Source organism: Macadamia integrifolia, chromosome 4, assembly GCF_013358625.1.
Source record: "Macadamia integrifolia cultivar HAES 741 chromosome 4, SCU_Mint_v3, whole genome shotgun sequence".
Lineage (NCBI taxonomy): Eukaryota > Viridiplantae > Streptophyta > Magnoliopsida > Proteales > Proteaceae > Macadamia > Macadamia integrifolia.
The window spans coordinates 16876588-16900660 of record NC_056560.1 but is presented as its reverse complement, the minus strand read 5'-3'; the positions used below and the strand labels follow the sequence as shown (position 1 = coordinate 16900660).

Sequence of the window (24073 nt, the reverse complement as noted above, 5' to 3'; positions counted from 1 at the left end):
GGCCTAATTCTTCATCTTCTTAGGGTCTCCACTCTTTTTGTCCATTTGTGATGAAGATAGGGTTTACAAGCCAAGGAGCTCTCCCCTTTGCAAGCAACTATAATATCAAAGGTTATCCATGTGAATCATGAACTCACACCAAATGGCACATACATTTTGCAAGCTAAGAGAGAAAAACATCTTCAAAGCACTTATAATGCATTTGGTTGCATTACCTTACCAACATGGTAAAATAAAACCAAGAGAAAAGCAATCACATGTTAATTTTCTTATCCCATCTTCATTTTATGATATCCATCATGTAAAGTGAATTATTCCATTTCATTAAGTGTCAGCAGGTGTTATAGCTACTTGAATGCAATCTAAGTAGCATACATTTTTTTTTCCCATTGTTACCATTGAATCTTCATTAATGGCTGTTAAGCTGAATTTGTTCCAAATTTTTTGAAATTAAAATTTTTTCGATTATTAATACTTTGTATCTCTAATGGTAAAATAGAATCTTACTAAGATTACCAAATACACAGGCGGTACACCAAGTAAATGTATCTTTACTGATCAACCTCATGTATTTATCTTGAATCAGGATATTTTGGTTCAACTTTATCCCAATTTTGTTCAGGAAACAATCCCATATTGCACCTTAAATTAGTTAAAATATGAAAATTTTCTTACTTAGTATATATATTTTTTAGGGGGTTGTAAAATCATAGAGGATTAGTTAGATCCAATAACAAAGGTGTCTATGGTTAATTGATGTTGTGCACCATTGTTTAGCTACAGCGGATCACATGTATAGGACCAACTGGGGCATTTGTTATGGCCAAAAAGATATTTTAGAGGCTCATATTATTAAGTGAGGGGTTAAGGCACACCATGAAGATGAGAGTTTGGATAGTCCATAGAGTTGGGATCTCCTTGGACGCGCAGCGCATAGTATTCGAATATTCGTGAATGGTTGGGTTTAAAGCACTGACATAATTAGAAGTGCCCCTTTTTCAAAGAGTGGAGCACAAGTTATTCACATTTCATTTAATAGTCAAAGGTGAATTGAAAATTTAACAGTGGTAATTTAAAAGATACCCCAAGAGGAAAATAGAGATTTCTTTCTGCGTTACCTGTAATATGTGGAAGTATTGATGCAATTTCATAACAACCAAACCTATTTACCCCACATTCTCCAACTCTTTCTTTATCTTTCCAACTTCTCTCTCTCTCTCTCTCTCTCTCTCTCTCTCTCTCTCTCTCTCTCCCTTTTGACAAACAATTGAAACACTTCGAATTGATGCGCTCCCCTATGCCGCTTGGTCAAAAAATGTTCTCCCTTAAATGAAGTAGAAAGACAAAATTACTCAACCCATCCACCTCAAGTGGTCACTTCCATGTGACAAATACTAATTCTACCCACTAAAATTTCATCGATGCTCCACAAACTTCTTTGGTCTCTTCATTGTCCCTTGACAAATAACCTTCACCTTATGTGGAGTCAGTGTTTTATTTTTTCGCTTCTTACATATAAACTAATATAAGGCAAAATGATTGAAATAATCTAGAGGGGGGTAAATAGGTTATGATAGTGAAAATTAAAATCTTTTCGATTAAGGGTTCCCCAAATGTGATTGTAAAATGAAAGTTACAGAATAAATAAAATTACAATCACTTAATTGTTAATTAATAAAGCCATTAGTGAGGTATTTATATTGGTGAAGGTTCTCAAATTGGGTAAGAAAATCACCAATTTTAGGAAGAAAATTACCCTTAATGGGCAAATTTTCCTCTACTGGTAATTACCGGATCAGATGACCATCGGTCAAATAGATCCATTGGGATTCAAAAAGCTAGCCGTTGGACTTGGTAATAGTCATCTAGAAGGCATAGGGTAATTACCGAATGGCCTTTGTTGGCCAAAACTGAAGTGTTCCTCTTATCACAGAACCCAACCGGTAGTTATCAGTTCATCCAGTAATTACCAGATGGCTTCTATTAGTCCGTGTCTGATATGTCTTGTACACAGAACCCAACCGGTAGTTACCGGTTCAATCCAGTAATTACCGGATAACCTCTGTTTTGAGTTCTAACCGACTAGCAGTTATTCAACTGGTCATATCTTCTTCATGGGAAGTCCAAATGGCCTGATTCAAGTCGTGGTGGTCTCACAACTTGAGTGTCCACAAATTTCCAGTGAAATCTATTTCTTAACTATGCCAATTCGAATGACTAAAATGCCCTTGAAATTTGGTCTAGTCATGTCAATACTCTTGAGGTCTTCTATCTTAGATTCCTCCTAGGGTCATTCTAACACATGCATGCATGATAAGTGGAATGCGTGCAATGTGTGTGATTATAACCTAATCTAGAACTTCTCAAGAATTCTTCATGTCTTCAATCTTCTTCTTCAAGACTTCAATTTTTTCTTTTATCCATGTCTTGAGCTTCATTGTGTATTCCTAAGATCTTCAATGGTTCTATGCCTTTTGCCTTGAGGCCAAGCAACATGTATGTTGGTCATTCACATCACACTTAGCAGGTAACCATTAGAATACTCACTTGTTTGTTATCATCAAAACCAACGTGGAGTGTAGGTATCCCCAACAAGGTTTTGTGCATGACCATGAACAAAACCTTTGGATGGGAGATCAAGGTCTACAGTGCAGCCTCCTCATCCTCATCCTCATCCTCATCCAATGGCTGTGTGTACGGTCGTGCACCATGCACAAAACCTCTCCCCAAAAATTATGTAGAGAAACAGAACATTAAACTGGAGTACAGAGTATATCAGAGATATATAGTAGCAGAAGCTTCAGAGATTCTACTAAGCCCCAAAATAGTGTCACTGGTACAACCATGGTTATCTTCCCAAGAAACCCAGTAAGGACCACTTCATCTCATTTTTCCAGATTTGATCTTTGAAAAATCCAAACCCACTACCCAGAGCAAAAGGGAAAGAAAGACATCTCTGTATCAAACTTATATAACTTCTGCATTACTCAATGAAACATCAAAGCCTAGGCATAAATTATTGGTAGAACAACAACATAACCAAAATCAGGTGGTGCTTCTAAAATCTAAACTTATTTATTATATACTCACAAACTAATCCTCTTATCAAGTAAACCCTTTTCAAAGAATCAATCAAAAAAAAAAAAAAAGGATATGGACCAATGGTCTGGAATAAGCCTGAACTCACTTTCATCTGAACTAAGCTCTTTCCTAAATTTCGTAGTCGAAGCCACTCAGATCACCTTCCTTTTCCATGAACACAAACCACCAAATGCTTGTGATCTTCCATCAAAAGTAACAAAACATCAGCTTCAAATGCCATGAGCATGAAACTAAATGGCCATGATGTGTGTAGTACACACCGACTCCTGGACTGAATGAAGTATGTGCAACAAAAACATTCCTATGCCCATTGACTTGAGAAACTCCACTGCTTTAAGGTTCATAAGATTTTGATGAATAGTATCTTCATCAGCCTTCAATGTGAACAGCAACGGAATCACGTTTTGTTAAATAGGTAAAAAGGAGGTAGATAACATCCATGTAGTGTTGCTCTCTCCAGCCCCGTTATTCTTCTTGATGCTATAAGCAAGTGGAATAACTCCTCCGTTAAAAACCTCAATGTAAATGCCACCCCAAGGCCCAAGCAACAAGAAACTGCAGGACAACATTTAATAAGGCCCTTACATAAAAAATTTGTAACAAATTAATAGAGTTGCAATACTCAAGGAATAAAACTTGTACAAAGTTTGAGTCAAGGTATTTAAATTAACAGAGTTGCAATACTCGAGGAATAACTTGTACACAGCTGAGTCAAGGACTTAAGTCTACTGCTGATGGCAATGCTGAGGTGGTTAATTCTTTTGCTAGTATTGCTCATGAATTTTTTCATTGCAGGTAAACCTTGTCTATCCATGTACTTCTATTTCTTATTAATCTTCATTTCCTAACTTATAACCAAAAAAAAAAAAACTTAATGTCCAACAAGGGTTGGAAGTAGTTTATTTATTTATGTATTTAATTTCTTATGTTGCTTGGGTAGGATATGTAGGACATAGAGTTTGGTTACAAGCTGTTTCAGTTTTAAAGTCTAAATAGGAGTATTTGGTTTTCTCTTAAAAAACATGCACCCAACGATGGACACAATGATTTGAATAAGCAAATTGATTTGGGTTTGTGCTCTGCAGGAGTGTGAGAAGTGTGTTTCTCTTCCTTTCCCTTTTGCTACTCTGATTTCTTCCCAGATTTCCCCTCTCTTCTAACTGGCTCTCCACCACTTAGACTGATAAAGTTAAATCTCATAATTATACAAATCAGTGGTACATCACCTGTTTTTTCCATTTTAGTAAATGCGATTGATTTCTGCACAGAAACCAGCGAATAATCAGTTTTCCAACCAAATTCTTCTGCTCAAAATAAAAAGATAAAATTGATACCCTAGTGAAGATTCCAATTTAGTGTTGTAACAAGATTCTGCTTCCTTGATTAAGTCACTGGTTGCTTACTATCCTGAAGTATAGAAATATAAGGTTCTACCTAAAGACATCTGAATAATTTTTCTCAGCAAAAGATTTTTGAGTTTGCCAAGTATCTGAACCAATTCATCAGAAGACCAATAGGCATGTTCCATGTGATGGATCTTGTTGCTGCCAAAAATACCCCGCTAGTCGAACCTACACAAACACAGACGACGGAGGCCCGGAGCTTTGTCCGGGGTTAGTCCTCCGACGCTCAAGTCAGGGTCGGCCGCACAGTTCAATAAGGGAGTAATGGTGAGGGTATCAGAACTTACCTTCCCCTTTCTTCCGCGCCTTCTTATATAGCTCTTAGGGTTTAGGGTTTTCCCCCTTCTTCCCTCTTAAAGTCCCACTCGAATACGTCCAACCTTCTGGGGGGAATATTCCCCACATGCAGACGACGTGATCCCGCGTGATTTTGCGAGCGTGCCTCGGTGATTGAGCGTGCTCGAGCGTGCTCGAGCGTGAGTGGTTTCTTGGAACCTTCGTCTGGCGGAGGACACGTGTCTCAGAGGCGACACGTGTCATTGCCCCCACCGAGAGGTTATTTTGGCTATATCAGATCTTAAGCTGTACTTACTACAGATATCTAAGACCATTTGCTCCTTTCATTTGACCTAATCCTTCCCTTATATTTATGAGGGAATTGTATGCATCTATACCTGTCCTATTAAAGCTGTGCATAGAGCCCTGGACAAGACCACATAATGAACCCACTATCATCCTAGTGGTGAATAATTCAGTTTCATCAAACCAAAATAAGTATATTCACCAACTTAAGCACATAAAATGTCATTCCTTTACCCATACCAAAGAAAACCTTCTTGTTCTAGTAGCAGTCATTCGAGCAAGAATGTGCGTATGGATAAAGATGTATATTTGTCAATTTAGATCTTTCTAGGTATTCCAATAACTCAGCTTCCAGTCAAATATCACGCCAGATCCTTGTCAAATAGCGATACGCCTATGAGTCTCAGATGTGTATATATATATATATATATATCCACTCATGACCACAGGGAAACTATTGATATGGACTTCAAAATATGCATCTTCAATACCTCAACCCCAACCCCAACCTGAGAGCAACAACTTGCAAGCTCCCATTTGATGCCATGGTATTAGAGGTCTACATGTAATCCATTTGGTCAGGTCATTTGGTTTATTGGCATTGTTCAAAAAATTAGTTTACTACATTCAGATTATAATTACAAAACAGAAATAAACTTTCCTTGCTGCAAACACATATACCCAACACAATCCAAAAAGTGAATGATACCCCAGAACACCTTTCTTCTGAACGAAAAAAGTTACTTCCCCCTCCAGAATTCAAGTGGTTCATTACTTCATTTAGGCCAACCCAAGACTAAACAAGTCTAATTCCTCCAGAATTCAAGTAGTCAATTCAGGCCTACCCAAGACTAAACAAATCTAATTCCTCCAGCATTCAAGTAGTTCATTCAGGCCTACCCAAGACTAAACAAATCTAATTCCCCCAGAATTCAAGTAGTTCATTTCAGGCCAATCCAAGACTATACAAATCCAATTGATCCAAACTGGCTTAAGCCCTCTTACAAGTGGCAATCCTGAAACCCAGAGGCTCATCACTATTACAACATCACCAATGGAACCTACAAGAAGAAAAATACGGCTATACAGAGTAATATAATCCACAATCCCAAGGTGGGGGGACACTGGAATTGCGACAAAAACACTCCATCTCTATATTTACAGGTAATCACTGAACCCATCATGATTAAGAAACAAGAATTCAAAATAAAGCCAGCAATACTCCATAAAGAACCTATAAAATGCCAAGAGAGAGAGAGAGAGAGACAGAGAGACAGAGAGACAGAGAGAGACTATTTAAAGTAATAAAAGAGAGTAATTAGAGGAGAAGGTGAGGAATAGATTACCTTCAACATGGCAATGGTCTCTCACTGGCGAAGCCCAGGTGGATACTATGGCTCCTCCTTGACTTCCGCCACAGAAATGGCTGGTTCATCTTCACCAACTCGAAATCTAGGGTAAGGGCTTTGAACAACAACCCATGACTGCTTCTCTTCCTTCCTTCCTTCATGTCCCATCCTTCCCTACTTGTCTGTTGAAGATTGGAAGAACTGAAAATAGAATGGATTAAAGATTAAGAATCAAAGGGGAAGGAAAAGAATTGATGGGTCATTTATTAATCTCTTCCACTGAGCACTGGATCCTGCATAGAGGATTTTTTAATTGAAATTTTATTGAATATTATCACCACTAGTTAGACCAATGGAACCCCATTCCCACCTTATGACCATTTTATTGCTCTTTAAAAAAAAAAATGATTATTTAAACTATATACCCCACCATGTGATTTTATACTCTTATCCTTGCATTCTCAACAGCCCAAATTACTTAAAAAATAATAACTTCCAATCCATTTTCAAACCTTTATTAGAAGATATTGTAAAGTTTGACAAACCAAAAATGTTAATACATGTAAGTGCCAATGAAAGAATGGAGGAATGGCATTCTCCACCACAGAAGTAGTTGCCAGTTAGTTTGCTGATTTGTTTTTTCTCCTTTGGATTAGACATAAAAGAACGGTTACTTTTCCCCATTATATCAAAAGATGGGCTTTTTTTTTGGGGTACTAAAAAGGGCTATTTGAGTGTGAGAAAGATCTTCATATCTTTGGGAATCTCTCTTTCTCTCTCTTCCCATGAAGACCCAACAGTATCTGTTCCAATTGTGATAAATTGTACAAAAAGAAATGGCACTATGACAAGTAAAAATGAGGCAGCCTACCTAGAAAATAATAACTTCAACTAGGGCAAGTTGCAAGATGTAGGGCCTTAATATCCAAAAAAAAAACAAGAGAGAAAAGTGGGAGACATTAATATGGTTCTCAACTATTACTCCACAGACATTATCAGGTAAACCCACATCTACTTTTGCACCCAAATAACATAAACAAAAAAGCCAGGTTCTCTAAAATTAAGGGAATATGTCAAAACTTGTTTCAGACTAGAGGGGTTGTGTTTGTGATGTTATAGATGTAGCCCTTGTTTTTTGAGTTTTGATTTCAGTTCATTGTTAATGTTTTGCTCTATCAGCCATATCAGTAAAAGTTCAGAGTTGAGATCAAAATTCACTTTTAATACAGGAAGGAATTTAAGACCTAACAAGAACAAGATAAATCCCCTTATTGTTATTTATATTAATTAATGTTTAAGAATATGATTAGGGAATGGGTAGAGGTGTCAAACGGTCAGCTCGGTCCAGTTTCGATCAGTTTTCATCTGTTCTATGCATACAGCGGACCGAACTGAAACAGACTGATAAAAGTGTTCAGTCTTCTGGTCCGGTCCACTATCAGTCTGATCGATTTTGGTCCATTATTGGTTTCTTTTAACGATCCCCAATAGTCTATTATTGGTTTGGTCTCAATTTTTCATATACAAAAAGGAAATGTCCCATTCCAAATGGTTGGTGTTGGTCCGTCTTATCAGTCAGTCCGGTCAGTTTTGGTCTTTTTAACAGTTCTTAAATCAAAACCAATATAAAACCAATAAAGATCTCATTGGTCTATTTTGAGAAATTCAACCGGTCCGGTCTCATTTTTTGACACCCCTGGGAACAGGGGATGGGAGGCTCCTATCAGCACTTCATGTGTAGCCATTGGCACTTCTTTTTGAAATTCTGCATCTCACTAACCCAACTTTATTCCAAATAAATAAACATATATCAAATAAGACCAACTCTAATTTTCACATAAAATGCAAGTGGGGACACATAAGCATAAAGATTCAAGGTTTGTACATAGTGCAATAATGGAATCAGGTGATAGAATATGTCAATAGCTAACCCTACATCTCCATTTCAAGTGGGGTCAATCAGTTTAATTTAATGATAAGCTAAATCTAACCTTGCCACCCCCTTGCCTGCCATATCCATTAGACTTGATAGGTCTGGTAACTGTAATTTTAAAGCAAAGGGTTAGGGTCGAAAAGGCGATAAGACGATCCGATCTCAATCGCAATCTGTCTTAACCATGACTTAACCACCCACCCAAGAAAATTAACAAAGTTTTTATGGGGCTTTAGTATGTCTTTCAAGCTTTTCTTATGGTTAAAAATGAAGCACAGCTCATGATTAAAACAGCCTTTTAGTTGCATTCACCTTGGTACTGAATCAATCATTTGGCCTCTATTTTTATCTTCCAAGCAATAACCTAGGTATTCTTCTATCAATGGTGAATCAATTAAGGCCCATGCTTGAGGATTTTGATGTGTGGGTTTTGGTGTGAGGCTCATAATCTTTAGTGGGTAGTCATGGCCTAGTCCCATCATAAAAAAAGAGGAGAATATCATCATAGATTGTTGATAAAAGAAAAGCTCCAAGTATTGTATTGATAAAGTAGCTTTATTCATGGATCCACATCCCAATCTTAAGAAATAAACAGTAAAAGAGAACAGATGAATTCATGTCTTCATCATTCTCTCAAGCCCAATATCTCACTTTCACTTATATCTGTTAAATATAGTACAACCTGGTTCTAACAATTCTCCCATCTCTTCTTGTCAAAGCAGGCTTCATTCACCATTTCTTTTCTTTTTTGGAAGTCTGGAGACTAATGGGTGTTCCAAGTATTCCCAGCCCTCCACAACTTTATCCTAAAGCACTTCAACTCAAACTCTACCAAGCCTTCATATTTTCAGTCCCAATCCTCTTCTCAATAATTCTGTTCCTCTTGTTTTACCTCTTTTACCTCAAGAGAAGAACCTCTAATCACTCATCTCCTCCAACAATCCTTCCATGGAGATTGAATCAAGCCACTCCCTCGGTAATCTCTTCCTCTGATCTCTTCTTGTGAATTAGAATTTTCAGAATAGAAAGGAGGAAAACTCTTATCTTGATTTTTTTTTTTTTTTTTTGACTGTGTAATCCATTTTTCATGCAACTTTTCATCTTCAACATGTTATGAAATCAATTCAAATTACAGGAAGAACATACTTTTGAGCTGTGCTGTGATTCTAAGTTGAGTGCTATGCCTAAAGATTCATCTTTTGATGCTCTTCGGGGTGTAACACCTAACTCTGGGTGAAGATTCTTATCCTTCATCTTCCATTCATCCATGTAAAACAGTAGCAGCAGTTTATTCAATCATTCACCTATAAAAGTAAATAGCTCTGGTTTTCCGAATTGCCTTTTCTCATCTTGTTCTTATGTGTTATTTGTAGCCTTTTGAAGTCGACTTGAAAGAGGAACTCAAAATCAAGCTTTCCATAATCATATTTGATGAGGATGCAAGGTCCAGAGAATCACAGTAAGTCCTATGTATCTTTCAATATCTTTGCTTACAGTTCTTTTGAACACTTTTCTCTCTCTTTGGGCAAGACCTGTTTAGTGATTACTGATCAGTGACCAAAATCATGGAACTGGATATCTCATAGGCTGAGCAAAGTTCATTGATTGAATGCGAGAGAACTGATAAGCTTAGCCTTCCTATCAAGGCTTTATGGCTTAAAGAGTTTAGAGAGATTTCTTTTAGTCTTGAGAGTCAGACAGGGGACCTGAAGGTTGTAGCCAGTGTAGAGGAAGGTCCTCATCCTGATACCATGTATCTATCACTTCTATCTAGTTCTTTTAACAAATTATGAACAAATCAATGAGGGGTTTCAGCCTGGTAGGTGTTGTGTGTGCCTGGGAGATTTCGAGATGAAAGAGCAATTGCACCAGATTCCATCATGCAATCATATATTCCACATTGACTGCATTCATCACTGGCTCCAGGAAAACACTACATGTCCACTTTGTCGAGGTTCCGTCCTTGTGACTGCTAAGAGGAAATCTTACTCTTCAGATGTACCACCACCCAGTGGATTGAACTTGCAACAAGAGATGGATACTGAAGCTGCTCATCAAACACAACTGGAATCTTCTGAACCACAACAAGCTAGCATGAGTAGTACTATCATCGGTTTTACCGGCGAAGATCAGTTGGGACAAATTGAAGGATCAATCAATGAAAGAACGCATCTAACAGCAGAACCCAGTAACTTGCAAGATTCGTCAGTCTCCACAGACAATGGAACTGAATATTCGCGTCAAGACTCAGTTGTTGTTCAGATATCAATGTATACTTCATAATTTTGTGATGTTTTAGGCAATTTTGGGGAAAGAACTGAGTTATGGATATACTAAAAGTTATGTGCTTCATAGACATCCTGTCCTCTATCAATCCTTTTCAGCAGTTGAGACTTGAAAGTTGAAACTGTAGATGTCCTCTCCCCCAATCTTAATTTCAGTGCAGTAAAATGACCATCCTCATATAGTCATAGGTTCTTCAGGTGGTTTAGTTGGAAGGAAAGAAGCATCTAAATTTCTTTTCACCTCGTTCGATCAGTCCCAATACTCGAATGATTTAACACTATATTGAAGCATTGAAATTAATTTTAATTCTGATGTGCATCAAAAGTTTTGACACTGCTTGAAGTGCAGAAACCTCCCACTCTCTTGAGCTTGGATCCTGCCTCAGGCTCAATGATAACAATGTTAATAGAGTATTGCTTGAGTCTATTACAGATGGAACTGTAAAACCATATGATTATTTATTGTGTAACTGAGTTGAATCATCAAATTCTAATCACAGTTTTGCACGATATTTGAAGCATCCAATCACTGGTTTCACAATTCTTGATCTGAGGATTCCTTCCACTTCACACGCATTCAAATCATTTCAAAAATCCACAGATTTAGAATGAATCCACAAGTAAAACCAAAGATTGAGCTTCCAACTATGTCTTATCCTAATAGATAAACTTGGAAATGAATAATCCCTTACTGACATGTTAGAGGGTCTCAACCAAATCCTCAAGGCATTAGGTGGATATAGCTTTTCAAGCATATGAAGGCATCAAGGACTTGAACGAATCAATGTGGGACTATTATTCTATAATACCCCCCTCACTTGTGGGTAGAATGACATGTCGTTGTACATGTAGAAAGATAATGCAAAGAATAAGAAACCATGTGCTATGATACCATGTTGGAGTGTCCAACCTAAAACCTAGGCATTATATGGAGAGTGGGTAAGGATCATTTTGAAAGGGACATAAAATAATTGTACCAATGAAGATAGGAAGTTTTTGCATGATGCACTGTTAACGTAGTCTATACTATACCGGTCCATGCAGTTGTGTGGTCATTCAACCCCGGTATGACCATATTCATGCGGTTGTGGGGTCAGTATGGGCCCGTGGGACTAGTCAGGCCTAAGGCCTGGATACCCATCATTAGCAAAAAAAAAAAAAAAAAAAATCTATGCCATACATATTTTATGAGAAGAGATTAGGGTTCAATTCAAAAGTAACTATGATTAATTCATGCAGCTACAGTCACATTTAGATCTATAATGATAACTACATACAGAGGGTGAGAGTCAACATGGTTGGGTTGAAAGGGGTAAACCACTTTAATTATCAGCCACTAATTACCTCAAGACTAAAGGGAATAATTACTATTTAAGAAAAAGATCACCATGACGCAGGAGTGGGGATTCCTTCCAACACACTCTCACATAATGAGTTGTGCGATCCACACCGATATTTAATCTTGTCAAACATAATGTGGGTCTTCTACTAAATGAAACCATCTCTTGCCCTTTCATTGGCACGGTTCCCATTTTGGTGTGGGAAACCTCTGCTCTTACTATTGCTTCATTAGGATAAAGGGTAGACCAATGGTAAGAATCATTTGTAAAAGGGAATTGACTTAATCATCTCATTTATTCCGGAAACCTAATATAAATTAGGAAAAAAAAGGTGACCCGCTAAACTAGAGTAGTTAGTAAAAAAAGAATTGATTTTATTAGTCTCAATTATTTACCAAGATGGTGGAACATTAGGAGGGTCGTCAATCAGTTATCTAAAAATAATTTATAATTCGTACCCCTGCTTAAGAGCAATTGCGATGCCCTGAGATAAAAAAAAAAAGAGTAACCTAATGCACAGGGCTCCCGCTATTGCTCCTACAAGGTCTTGGGGTACTACAATCCATCATTCAACATTTCTTCCAAATTGGTAGTTGCAAAAAAATCTATAAGGCAAGGGCTAAGGGGGCATTACTTTAAAGACTAATATTTTGTTTGGTCTATAATTGGTAATTGTTACAACTTACTTAAAGAAAAACATGCTCTTCGGGTATGTTTGGAAGGAAAAGAAAATAAACTAACTATTACTGTCATCATTAATTTTGCCTTGTTATAATTTCTCTCTTTATTTTCAATATATTTTCTTTTCATTTCAACATGGTCTTAAGGTTCATTTATGAGAGATTTTTTTTAGTTTGGTACCAACTCTATAGTAAGTCAAAACATCCAATGTTCACATCGCCACACTCATTGCAAAGAATAATTGCTCTTATAGTAATGGGGGGTAACAATCGAAAAGCTCAAACTCGAGACCTCTCCATGGATGTGAACTTAGCACACCATAGTTTCACCAACTGCTATAGACATTTTTCATTATTTCTTTTTTTTTTTTTTAAGAAAGTTTTCATTATTTCTAAGAGCCTTACATACATTGAAACCATTAATTTTGGGTTCGGTAACAAACAATGGTTGGGATCGATTTGGTGGGACAACTCAACCCAGCATGGGTCCTTCGGATCTGAAAATCCAGCAATTCAATTGAAAAAAAAACCCTAGAATAGACCAGACCCGAACGTCCAAAATCGGGATCGGTCACAGCCGATTCCGATATTTGAAAGTGTGCCAGTCTTCTGGTATGGTCTATGGCTTCACGGTGAAAACCCTGATTTGTTTCACCTCAGAGAAACGTATCGAGTAGAGGCGGCGATTTGACTGCTAACGTCGGCAGCCGCGGCCATTGCTACAGGTTCTCTCTCTCTCTCTCTCTCTCTCTCTCTCTCTCTCTCTCTTAAACGTTGATAAAACTTGACTAATAGAAGAAGAATAAGAAGAAATCTGATCACCATGAACAAAATCGAAGGTTGCCCATCAAACCCATAAGTGAAGATCCATTCTTCACCGTGAAAAACCATAAAAAAATATTCCATTCCAACTCTATCTGTGGTTTCATGGAAATTGACATATTTTGGCTGTCCAATTCATGGAAGTTAGATACAGGGAGATTAGGTAATTTCGTCTGAGGAGAAAAGGGATGGAGTATTTGAGTTAGTTTCGATTACTGAAGTTGGTGGAAACAACTTCACCGGTCAGGTAGCAAAACTTGGTGGAAAGGCAATCTTTTATTTTTTTTAAACTAGTTTATTGATGTTGCAACTTACAATCCATTGGTAATAGATGATGGGTTTTGAGGCTGTGCGAAACAAGAATGTTTTCTAAGTTTTATTTGTGGCTCAGCATCTTTTTGATGGCTCAAACAGAATTTCCTAGACACTGTGAGTCATATTTGTTGCTTTGTACTGGAGCCTACTCTCTCCCTAAAATTTCAGTTTTAAACATTTGGGATTGAGTACTTTGAATTAATTACATGACCAAGGGGTCAAGTATTCTCTGCTTTGTATTGCTGGCTTAGAGACTGGATTGTGAATCTTCTTGTTTGGCCCAATCCAATGCTGGTGCTAGTGTTTTTGTATCATTTTACAATCTATGATTTACATTCTTTTGACCTTCTTGTCTTCTTAAAGCTTTTTTTATGAACCCTTGGATTATTGTTAAAGGTTAATGGTAACATTTGAAAGCATTAATTCTATGTTTGTTTTTTTACTTTCCTCATATGTTTCTGGTTCTCTCTGTAAATTTCTCTTCTGGAAAAATATTTTTAAGGTTTTTAAAAGCACATTGTAACTTTGTTTTCTTCTTCTTCTTTTTTTTCTTTTAGTTGTTTGATTTTTGCTAGGGTAAACCAAGCACGAAGGAAAGAGAACAATGGGAGATGAAGACATTGGTTTAGATGTTGAGCATCAGCCTCAGATTGGCATGAAGTTTAATTCAGAGAATGAGGCATATGCTTTCTACAATAGTTACGGGGTGAGGATGGGTTTAAGTGTTAGAAGAGAATTTGCACATAAGAGCAAAAAAGATAAGACAACCATAACTTCGAGGAGATTCGTATGTAATAAACAAGGAAGTCGGAAAAAAGATAAGCGGGATATTGGGTTTTAGTGTTAGAAGAGTATTTGCACATGAGAGAAAAAAAAATAAGACAACCATAACTTCGAGGACATTCGTATGTAATAAACAAGGAAGTCGGAAAAAAGATAAGCGGGATATTGATACAAAGAAACCTCGAGCAAAGACAAGAACCAACTGTCCTGCATGCATGGGAATTGCGCTTTTGGATAATGGACAATACTAGTGCCGTGATTTTGTTGAAGAGCATAATCACCTTTTTCATCTACCAATTACCATTCATATGATGCATTCAAACGGAAACTTTCAGATGCACATGCTTTTGAAATTGATTTGGATGATGATTCCAAAATTAGATCTAAGGCCATATTTGAGTATATGGGTAGGCATTCAAGCGGGAAATAAATCCTTGGGTATACCCAAGGAGATACTGTGAATTATCTTCGAACTAAACGTCAACGTGACTTATCTTACGGTGAAGCAGGGTGTTTATTATTGTACTTTGAAAAACAAAATAGGGTCAGTCCCTCTTTTACTTACTCATTATAGCCAAGGACTAAAGTATTAGTATCGGTCGCCGTATCGGTCAGTCAAAATTAAGATACGTATCAGAGGGTATCATATCGGAGATACGTTAAAGATACGCACATAAATGGATAGGAAACACATTTTTATACACTTTTGCATAAAAATTTTGTTAAAAAAAAGCTATTGATAGCATGTATTATGCATAAACACTAAATTGAGGGTATCGCACTAAGAATCCAAGGTTTGTAGTTGTCCCATAAATGTAAAATCATTGTTCCCAACCTTGATTTCCACTTTAGTTAGAGAGAAATATAGCTGGTAACAACTTTGGAACAAAAACCCCTAAAAAAATTGTGTGTTTCTAAAAAATGACCCATCTTGGCCATTATATGACCATAGCGCACTGTATTAGTATGTGTCGTACTGTATCGGTATGTATCGGTTGCTACATGCCAATACATATCGATACGTACCAATGCATGCCGAAACGTACATTTCACCTCGATTTTATAGTTTTCATAGATTATTGGTACGTATCGGTGTGTATCAACGGTGTATCAGTGCATATCGGTATGTATCGTAGGATACATATCGATACAAAAGGATTTTTAAAATTTCATGTATCGTATTGGTAAGGGTCGATACAGATACATATCAGTCAATACGGTACAATATGTATCGATACTTAAAACCATGATTGCAATTGGATAATAAAGAATAGATAACAAATATCTTTTGGGTTGATCCGAAGATGATAATAGATTATGCACAATTTGGTGATGTTGTTACCTTTGATACTACATTTTGCACTAACACAGAATATAAGCCGTTGGGTATATTTGTTGGATTTAATCATCATAGAGGTATTGTTATATTTGGGTTTGCACTGTTATATGATCAGACAGTTGAATCTTTCAAATGGTTGTTTGAAGCATTCTTGGCAGCTCATGGACAAAAGAAGCCTATAACCATTTTTACTGATCAAGATGTTGCAATGGGAAAGGCAATACTTGAGGTGTTTCCTGAAATATGGCATGGATTGTGTACTTGGCATATTATACAAAATGGCATAAAGCATCTAGAGAATTTGATGAAGGATGAAACAAGCTTTCTGAAAGATTTCAAAACTTATATGTTTCATTATGAAGTGGAATCAGAATTTGAAAAGGCGTGGAAAAAAATTGCGTAGTGATTGTCGAGTTAAAAATGGTTCATGGTTAGATTGTATATATGAGCTAAAAGAGAAGTGGGCTAAGTGTTATATGAAGAAGACCTTCACCATAGGTATGCAGAGTACACAACTCAGTGAAAGTTTAAATAGGGGTTTGAAGGATTACTTGAAATCTGGTTTGGATGTTGTATAATTTTTTAACCATTTTGAAAGAGTTGTGAATGACAAGCGTGATAATGAGTTAAAAGCTGAGTTTGATGCAAGAAATAAGATGTCAAGTCTCCTGTTATGAAACAAGCAGGAGAAGGTTACACTCCTTGGATATTTGTAGAATTTCAAGAAGAGTATAACTGGATTAGTGCTTGCTACATAAAATTTCGAAATGAAAGTGGTGCCTTGTGTGAGTATGTAGTTGCTATTTTTGAGCAAGAAGGGGATTTTAAAGTCTTGTGTAATCCATCTGAGCTTTGTGATTTAATGTAGCTGTAGAAAGTTTGAAACATTCGGCAGTCTATGTTGTCATGCTTTGAAAATTCTAGATGTAGTAGATGTCAAGTTCATTCCTAAAGCCTATATTTTGAGGAGATGGACGCAAGCAGCAAGAAACATGGTGGTGAAAGATAACAAAGGAAAACGAGTTGAAGAAGATGTTCATTTGGATTGTATGCAACGTTTTAGGATTCTTTGCCCTATGCTAATTAAGAAAGCATCACAAGCATCTAATTCAGCAGAGGGATATGCTTTGGTAAGAAAGGCTGCTAATGAGTTGCGTAAACAGCTTGAAAATCTTTACATCGATGCCTCGCATCTAGATTGTTAGCTGCTGCACCGATTTTTCTGCAACCGTAGGATCCTCTCCGACACAGTTGTTGGCTAGATAGGCTTAACTGGGGATCCCCACCCTCCCTATGTTGGAGAGGGTCTGAATCATTCTGTTTTTTCAGATTGATTTGAACTTCGTGGTACTGGAAAATTTGTTGTTCAGAATTCAAGAGATAGGCCTCCATTGATTTCTAGAGTTTATTCTCTCTATGCATTTGTCTGGTTTTGTATAATTACTCCTACATAACATTAATTCATCTTAAATGTTTCAACAATTTCCCAAGGCATGATAATTGCGGTATAATATTGGGGATGACTCTTATTTGAAGGGCAACAAGGATCAATTGGATATATCATTATGTTCACATTTTCTCCAATCAAATATAGGGGAGTTGAGAGAAAAGGTTGCACAGGAGCATAGGATTCAGGTGTGCTTAAAATTTCCAAGGAAAAATTGAAGGTGAATGTCAAACCATCTCTAGAGGACCATTAAGGTTGTTCGTAAAATTTAGGATAGTCCAATGAAGCCACAAAATGATATATCAGTTATTCATATTTATAAGGGAAAAAGGTTTCTGCGGGGAAGTGTGGCCCCTGTGCCCAGACACATGGGGGCGCAAATGACTGGCCTGCCCCCCATGAAATGGAAAAATAATATCTCTGTGGATGCTTCTTTGTGCACTCCCATTGGTCCTTGTGCACACGCAAGAACCACACTCCCCCACAAGAAACACTTCCCCTATTTATAAATCCTGGCTGCTTTTTAGGAATTCGTAACATTTTGTGAAACAATGGAGGTTGTAATTGAAGAGTTACAAATCTCTACTGAAGAGAGCCAACTTCTCTAGCAGATCATAGGGCTAAGAAGGTAAATCCCATTGCTGGGTTTCCTGACTGGAACCAACTGGCCTTTTCCCATGATCAGTTTCACAGAAAGATCCCTCTTGCATTTTCAAAATCCAACCATTTACTTTGAGATCATGGTACCATCTCACTTTGCTTATCTTTCAGGAGACAAATGGAACATAGAATGAACTTTTGGGGGTTTGCAAGAGGTTAGCTATGAATGGTACCATGTATTCATTTTTTATGATGTGACCATCGTGCTTTTAATGCTGGTGTCCCAAGCTTGTGATTTCGTATTCTGACTTGGTTTATGTGTCATGATACTGTAATAGATTGTCATCGATTGCTTTCAAATAACTTGGAACAAATTATTATCTGCAATCCTACAAGTTTATGGTCTCCTACGTGTCATTGTGAGATGTTGATTGTTATCTTATGGTAATCATTCTTGTGCTCATATAAATTTTTTTTATTTCTCATATCCGCTCTTTTTGGTCAGAGGTTATAAATTTCTCCCAACCAGTCACATTGTTTAGGTCCTCTGAGCTGAGGTTGTATTCAATTTCAATGAACTAAGAATCTGACTTTGTATGCTCTTTTGATTTTTTAATCTCAAATCTGTATTCCATTTCATATAACTTCTTTTTTTCAGATGGCTTCTCTCTCAAGAGGTAGATTTCAAACAGAAGCAAAAAATCCACGACAAAATTGCCTTGTGCTAATTATGAGTCAATCTATGGGAATATTCAACCAATTTTTTTCACAATAATATGACAGGACTAGTATTTATATTTACATTGGCAATGGGGATTAGGCATGTTTTGATGTTGCAAAGATAGTTTGGGTCTAGTTTTGCTTAAAATGAAACTAGAGAAAAATGGTGGTAAAGTCTACCTTCTCACTCTGTTGAAGAAGGGTTTTCTTTTTTACTATTTTCTATTATTTGGAGGGAAGGGAATGTGTTTCCTCTACCAAAGAAAAGTGGTGGTAAGGTTCTGAGCTATTCCTTGGTGAATGGTTTGATCATATTTGTATTCAACGTCTAAGAAGCTTGTCTGTGAATGGGGAGTCAAGAAACTAAATGGTCTTAATACATTCATTCTACTACCTTCCACGCCTGCCCAAAAATCTCTCCTTTTTATGTGTCTTTTGTTGGCTCTGTTCTTGATATCTCTCTTAATTATTATGGTCTTTCTGTACAAGCATGGCTTACTAGCATCTCTTTAGCTCTCTGTAAGGTACATTAGCACCTGTATTTTGCCTCTGTAAAATCCTGTGGAAAATCTTATGCTCTTTCATGCTCTAGAACCATGTTTCAGGCTATTGATCTACTAGAAATGCCAAAGAAAGAGGAACAAATACTTTCTGCTGTCAAAGAAAGGCAGTTATAGGTATCTATAGCAATAATTTATCTATTCTATGTGATAGAAAAAGTTAGTAATCACCACATTCCAAATTTTTTACTGCTTTTAATTTTCCTATTCTATGTGAGAAAAATGTTTTGTAAATTTTCAATTAAAGAGTGTATTTTTTGACACCCACTTCTCCATCTTTTTTCCTCACTTTCCTATGAAATACTGAAACTTGAGGTACAGGAGGGAGACAAAGAAATTGCTCGTGATGTCCTTGAGGAGCGAGCTAAGAGAGCAGAAGCCTGGCATCGTGCTGCTAAACTTCGAGCACATTTCAAAAATCCAACACAGCCAACCACATGTGGCACTTTTTCTCAAGATATTATTAAAGGGAAAGCAAAGGTTTCACAAGCACATGAGCATGAGCAAGCTATGAGTGCAGAAGCCTGGCATCGTGCTGCTGCACTTCAAGCACAATTCAAAAATCCAACACAGCCAAGCACATGTGCCACTTTTTCTCAGGATATTATTGAAGGGAAAGCAAGAGAGCAGAAGCTTGGCATCGTGCTGCTGCACTTCGAGCACAATTCACAAATCCAATACAGCCAAGCACATGTGCCACTTTTTCTCAAGATATTATTAAAGGAAAAGCAAAGGTTTCACAAGCACATGAGCATGAGCAAGCTATGAGAGCAGAAGCCTGGCATCGTGCTGCTGCACTTCAAGCACAATTCCCAAATCCAACAGCCAATCACATGTGCCACTTTTTCTCAAGATATTATTAAAGGGAAAGCAAAGGTTTCACAAGCACATGAACATGAGCGAGCTACGAGTGCAGAAGCCTGGCATCGTGCTGCTGCACTTCGAGCACAATTCACAAATCCAACACAGCTAATCACATGTGCCACTTTTTCTCAAGATATTATTGAAGGGAAAGGAAAGGTTTCACAAGCACATGAGCATGAGCGAGCTATGAGTGCAGAAGCCTGGCATCGTGCTGCTGCACTTTGAGCACAATTCCCAAATCCAACATAGCCAATCACATATGCCACTTTTTCTCAAGATATTATTCAAGGGAAAGCAAAGGTTTCACAAGCACATGAACAATAGCTAGCTATGAGTGCAGAAGCCTGGCATCGTGCTGCTGCACTTCGAGCACAATTCCCAAATCCAACACAGCCAATCACATGTGCCACTTTTTCTCAAGATATTATTCAAGGGAAAGCAAAGGTTTCACAAGCATATGAACATGAGCGAGCTAAGAGTGCAGAAGTATGGCATCGTGGTGTTGCACTTCGAGCACAATTCACAAATCCAACACAGCCAATCACATGTGCCACTTTTTCTCCAGATACTATTAAAGGGAAAGCAAAGGTGTCACAAGCACATGAGCATAAAAACCAGACTCTTGTATTTGGACCATTTAGTCCAGTTGGTTAAAGATCAAAAAGTGAAAGGGAAAGGATGGCAGCGCAAGTATTTCAGCCTGGTTACAGGTACCATTGCTCTGCATCTTGTTAGTGTAATAAGATGATCAACTAAAGACGGGATGTTCTTTAGGTCTTAGGTTTGTTCCTTGGATCAAGTTTCATGCTCTTGTATTTTGCATCTGTCGTTGTTTTTCATCTTTCACACTAAGCAATGATTAATGAGTTATGTTTCCAAATGTGCTCCAGTGATAAGTAATACTACATTGTTACACAAACCAGGCTTAGTTGCTTTTCCTGAATGCAGTATATACTGATGTTGATCTCTGGAATATATATGAACAGAAAAATCCAGGAAAATAGAGATCACAGTTCCTGATCTTCATTTTTTTTTTTTTTTAATCGATAGGTTACCAACCATGAGCACAGAAGAGGCTGGGTTGACGGAAAGGGAATTGATGAAGAAATAGCAAAGAAATGAATGCTAAGCTCTTGGAAGACATCAATTACTAGTGGTCATGTGAGGACAATGACGATGATGTACTAGAGAAGGCAAGGCCATGGGATGACTGGAAAGATGACCATTCTCGTGGCGCAGGCAATGAGAAGCTTACTCCTTGTGGCTAATTGTTTAGAATGTCTGCTCATCTTGTATGCTGGCACAACCTAAGTATGGTCTCACTTGAATGGAGTTCGCATTTACCTGTTTTACATGTAAAATAGTTTTTCTCAGGCAAGATTTGGATATGGTTGCTCAGTAATTTGGGTTGCACCACTGAACTGTGACTAGGAAGTCACCTGGCCATGTCATCCATCGATGATTTGCATCTTGATTTTAACATTTTATTGAATTGGCTTCTGCTTCTCGTGTATTCCCTGTAAAGCCAAAATCTATACTTTCAGTAGTAAAGTATTGTTGCAAATAAGAATGATGGATGACCAGCCAGCCCTCTTGATTGGACTGAAAAAACTTCCATGACAAATAAGGGATCACCTTTTTTCCACCACCTATGGTAAAGATCTATTCACCAATGGTGATGTGAAGTTATGGTTGGACTTCGGATTCATTATTAATTCTCACCTCTTATTATATAAGGTCTTATATACCTTTCCTCAGTCAAATTAGTGGTACAGATTCCCATGGTTAGAGAGATTCTCTTTTCATCATGGTTATTACTATTGGGATCCGTATTGGTCTAGATTAATATCGATAACGATATAGGCCTTACCAAAAAAATTTTTAAATTTTTTTTTATCAAAGAAAAGAAAAATAAAAAATTACAGATAAGAGTCAAATAGATCATTCTAGGTGTTTCCATAGTTCTTGGTGTTATTAGAAGCATGACATGCCATATTAAATGTAAGGTTCATAAGTGGGTGACTACACTCGTCTTTGAAAGAAAAGGTGATGAAAGTAGATAATTCGTAGATCTTAGAAAAAGTGAAAAAGTATAGCAAAAGCCACGCTCCCTTGGTTGGTTGTGAAATAAGATGAAGTAATTCCTGATCTGAGAACTAAACTTCATCTATATTCCACCCCTTGATAATTGTCATCTTCATTCTTTTTAGCATTCCTTCTGCTTCCACCACTTTCTTGATTAGTTGTAGTAGAATTTGTGCATATGAGCCTAAACTGGCCTTGTGATAAAATTTCATACACCCATCCTAAAGCTGAGTTCAAAAGATTAGTTGCACCAGCACAAACCAAAATTAGATATGTTAAAAAGGGGGGAGGGAATCTTTTTTTTACCTAGCCAATACCAATATTTGATTCCATGCTCTTCATCATGGGTGAAGAAAAACTAGGTCCTATGTTTAATGTGTTATCAGACAGGTAAGGAGTCAATCCCTTCACCAGTGTTTTTACATTGCCAATAGCTTCTTTTTTTCTCTAGTAGAAAGAGATGTATTCATTAGAACATGACGAACACCTATTGTTCGAATACATGACTCCCCCAACCATGGAGTGAAATTCGACCATATTGTCATTCTCATACATGTTACCAACAAAGTCTTTGTAGTTAAGGAGTCTGTATTCCTTCCTTTTCGTCTAGTGAGCTGAAGTCACATTAATTGAATCTCAGATAATCACCTCTAGGTCCCATGTTGGTGATCATTTCCCCCCACAGTGTGAAGTGTTGAGCTTAAAGAAAGGGGGTGCAGGAGGCCACCAGGCATGTGTCGGACTCTAATCACCAGTGGGAGAGGATGTTGGCCTATAGATACTGAGCTTGGATGAACTTGTGGCCTCCTTCCCCATAAGCCAACCCAAATGCAAAGACAGGCCACAAAAAAACATTCTTACTTTTGACATCGCAAGGTACTCTTCCATACAGACATCGGAGTGCTATTTCAACTACTCACCCCTGAAGTGAAGGCATCCATCCACCTTTAAGAAATTTGAGGATTTCGTTGAAATTATTTTTTTGGAAATTTCCTAAAATTTAATCATAGGTTTTTCTCTACTGCAATAATAGGGTTAAATTATATATATATATATATATATGGAAATTTATAGTGCCACCCCTTGAAGAATGCCACTATTATAAGAACACCCCTCTGTTTTACTAAATTAGACTCAGACCCCTACCGTCAGTCACTGGTAAAGAATATACCTTATATGTTGATGTCAGCTATTATATTTTTTTTTAAATACGAAATGCCCTTGCTAAATGTGAAGTACCTAAAATACCCATCTAAAAGTCCCCATCTCATGTTCAGAGCACCGGTGATCAGAGCATCGGTGATCACTCTCCGTGAAGAGTAGCGATAGTAGCTGCGGCAGCGGATAGTCCCAGCGTGGGAGAAGGTTGGAGCCCGACCTCCTTTTCTTGGGGATCAGAATTGATCGATACCTTTTATGTTTGATTCTTTGTTGCATTAATTCGTGCTGATAGGGTTTTGGTGTTGTATTTGTTTCTACCTATCGAATCGATTTCTTCGATTGTTCACAGGGTGGATAACAAGGTAAGTCCTTCGATACCCCAACCTTTGTCGATCTCTATACCAAGTTCTCCTCCAAATCTGGCCTTGAAAGCATCCAGAATAAGTTGGCCATCCTTTTCCTTCTTAAAGTCATCTACGAAGATCGACGCAAAGAGAAGAAATGTGATTCTAGGGTTCCCTCCTCCGCTTTTCTCTCCTCCACCATTTCCGACGGTCTTCTTGTGTTGTTCGAAGATGACGGCGGCTCTGGGAACCAAAAGCCCCTCGATAAGGGTTGGAGTGGTGGCGTTTTGTTGGTATCAAAGGATCCTAGCAATCTTAGGGATATTGCCTTTTGGGAGTTTGCGTATTTGTTGAATGAA

General features: G+C 37.5%; 1 protein-coding gene across 1 annotated transcript; it reads left to right on the top strand.

Annotated features, from left to right (window-relative positions):
• The first annotated feature begins 8932 nt into the window (after positions 1 to 8932).
• LOC122076156 (probable E3 ubiquitin-protein ligase RHA4A) lies at positions 8933 to 10792 on the top strand. Its single transcript, XM_042641467.1, has 3 exons — positions 8933 to 9345; positions 9743 to 9828; positions 10193 to 10792. Exons 1-3 carry the CDS (start codon positions 9136 to 9138, stop codon positions 10650 to 10652), a joined length of 756 nt encoding a protein of 251 aa, XP_042497401.1. The 5' UTR covers positions 8933 to 9135; the 3' UTR covers positions 10653 to 10792.
• The last annotated feature ends 13281 nt before the right edge of the window (positions 10793 to 24073 follow it).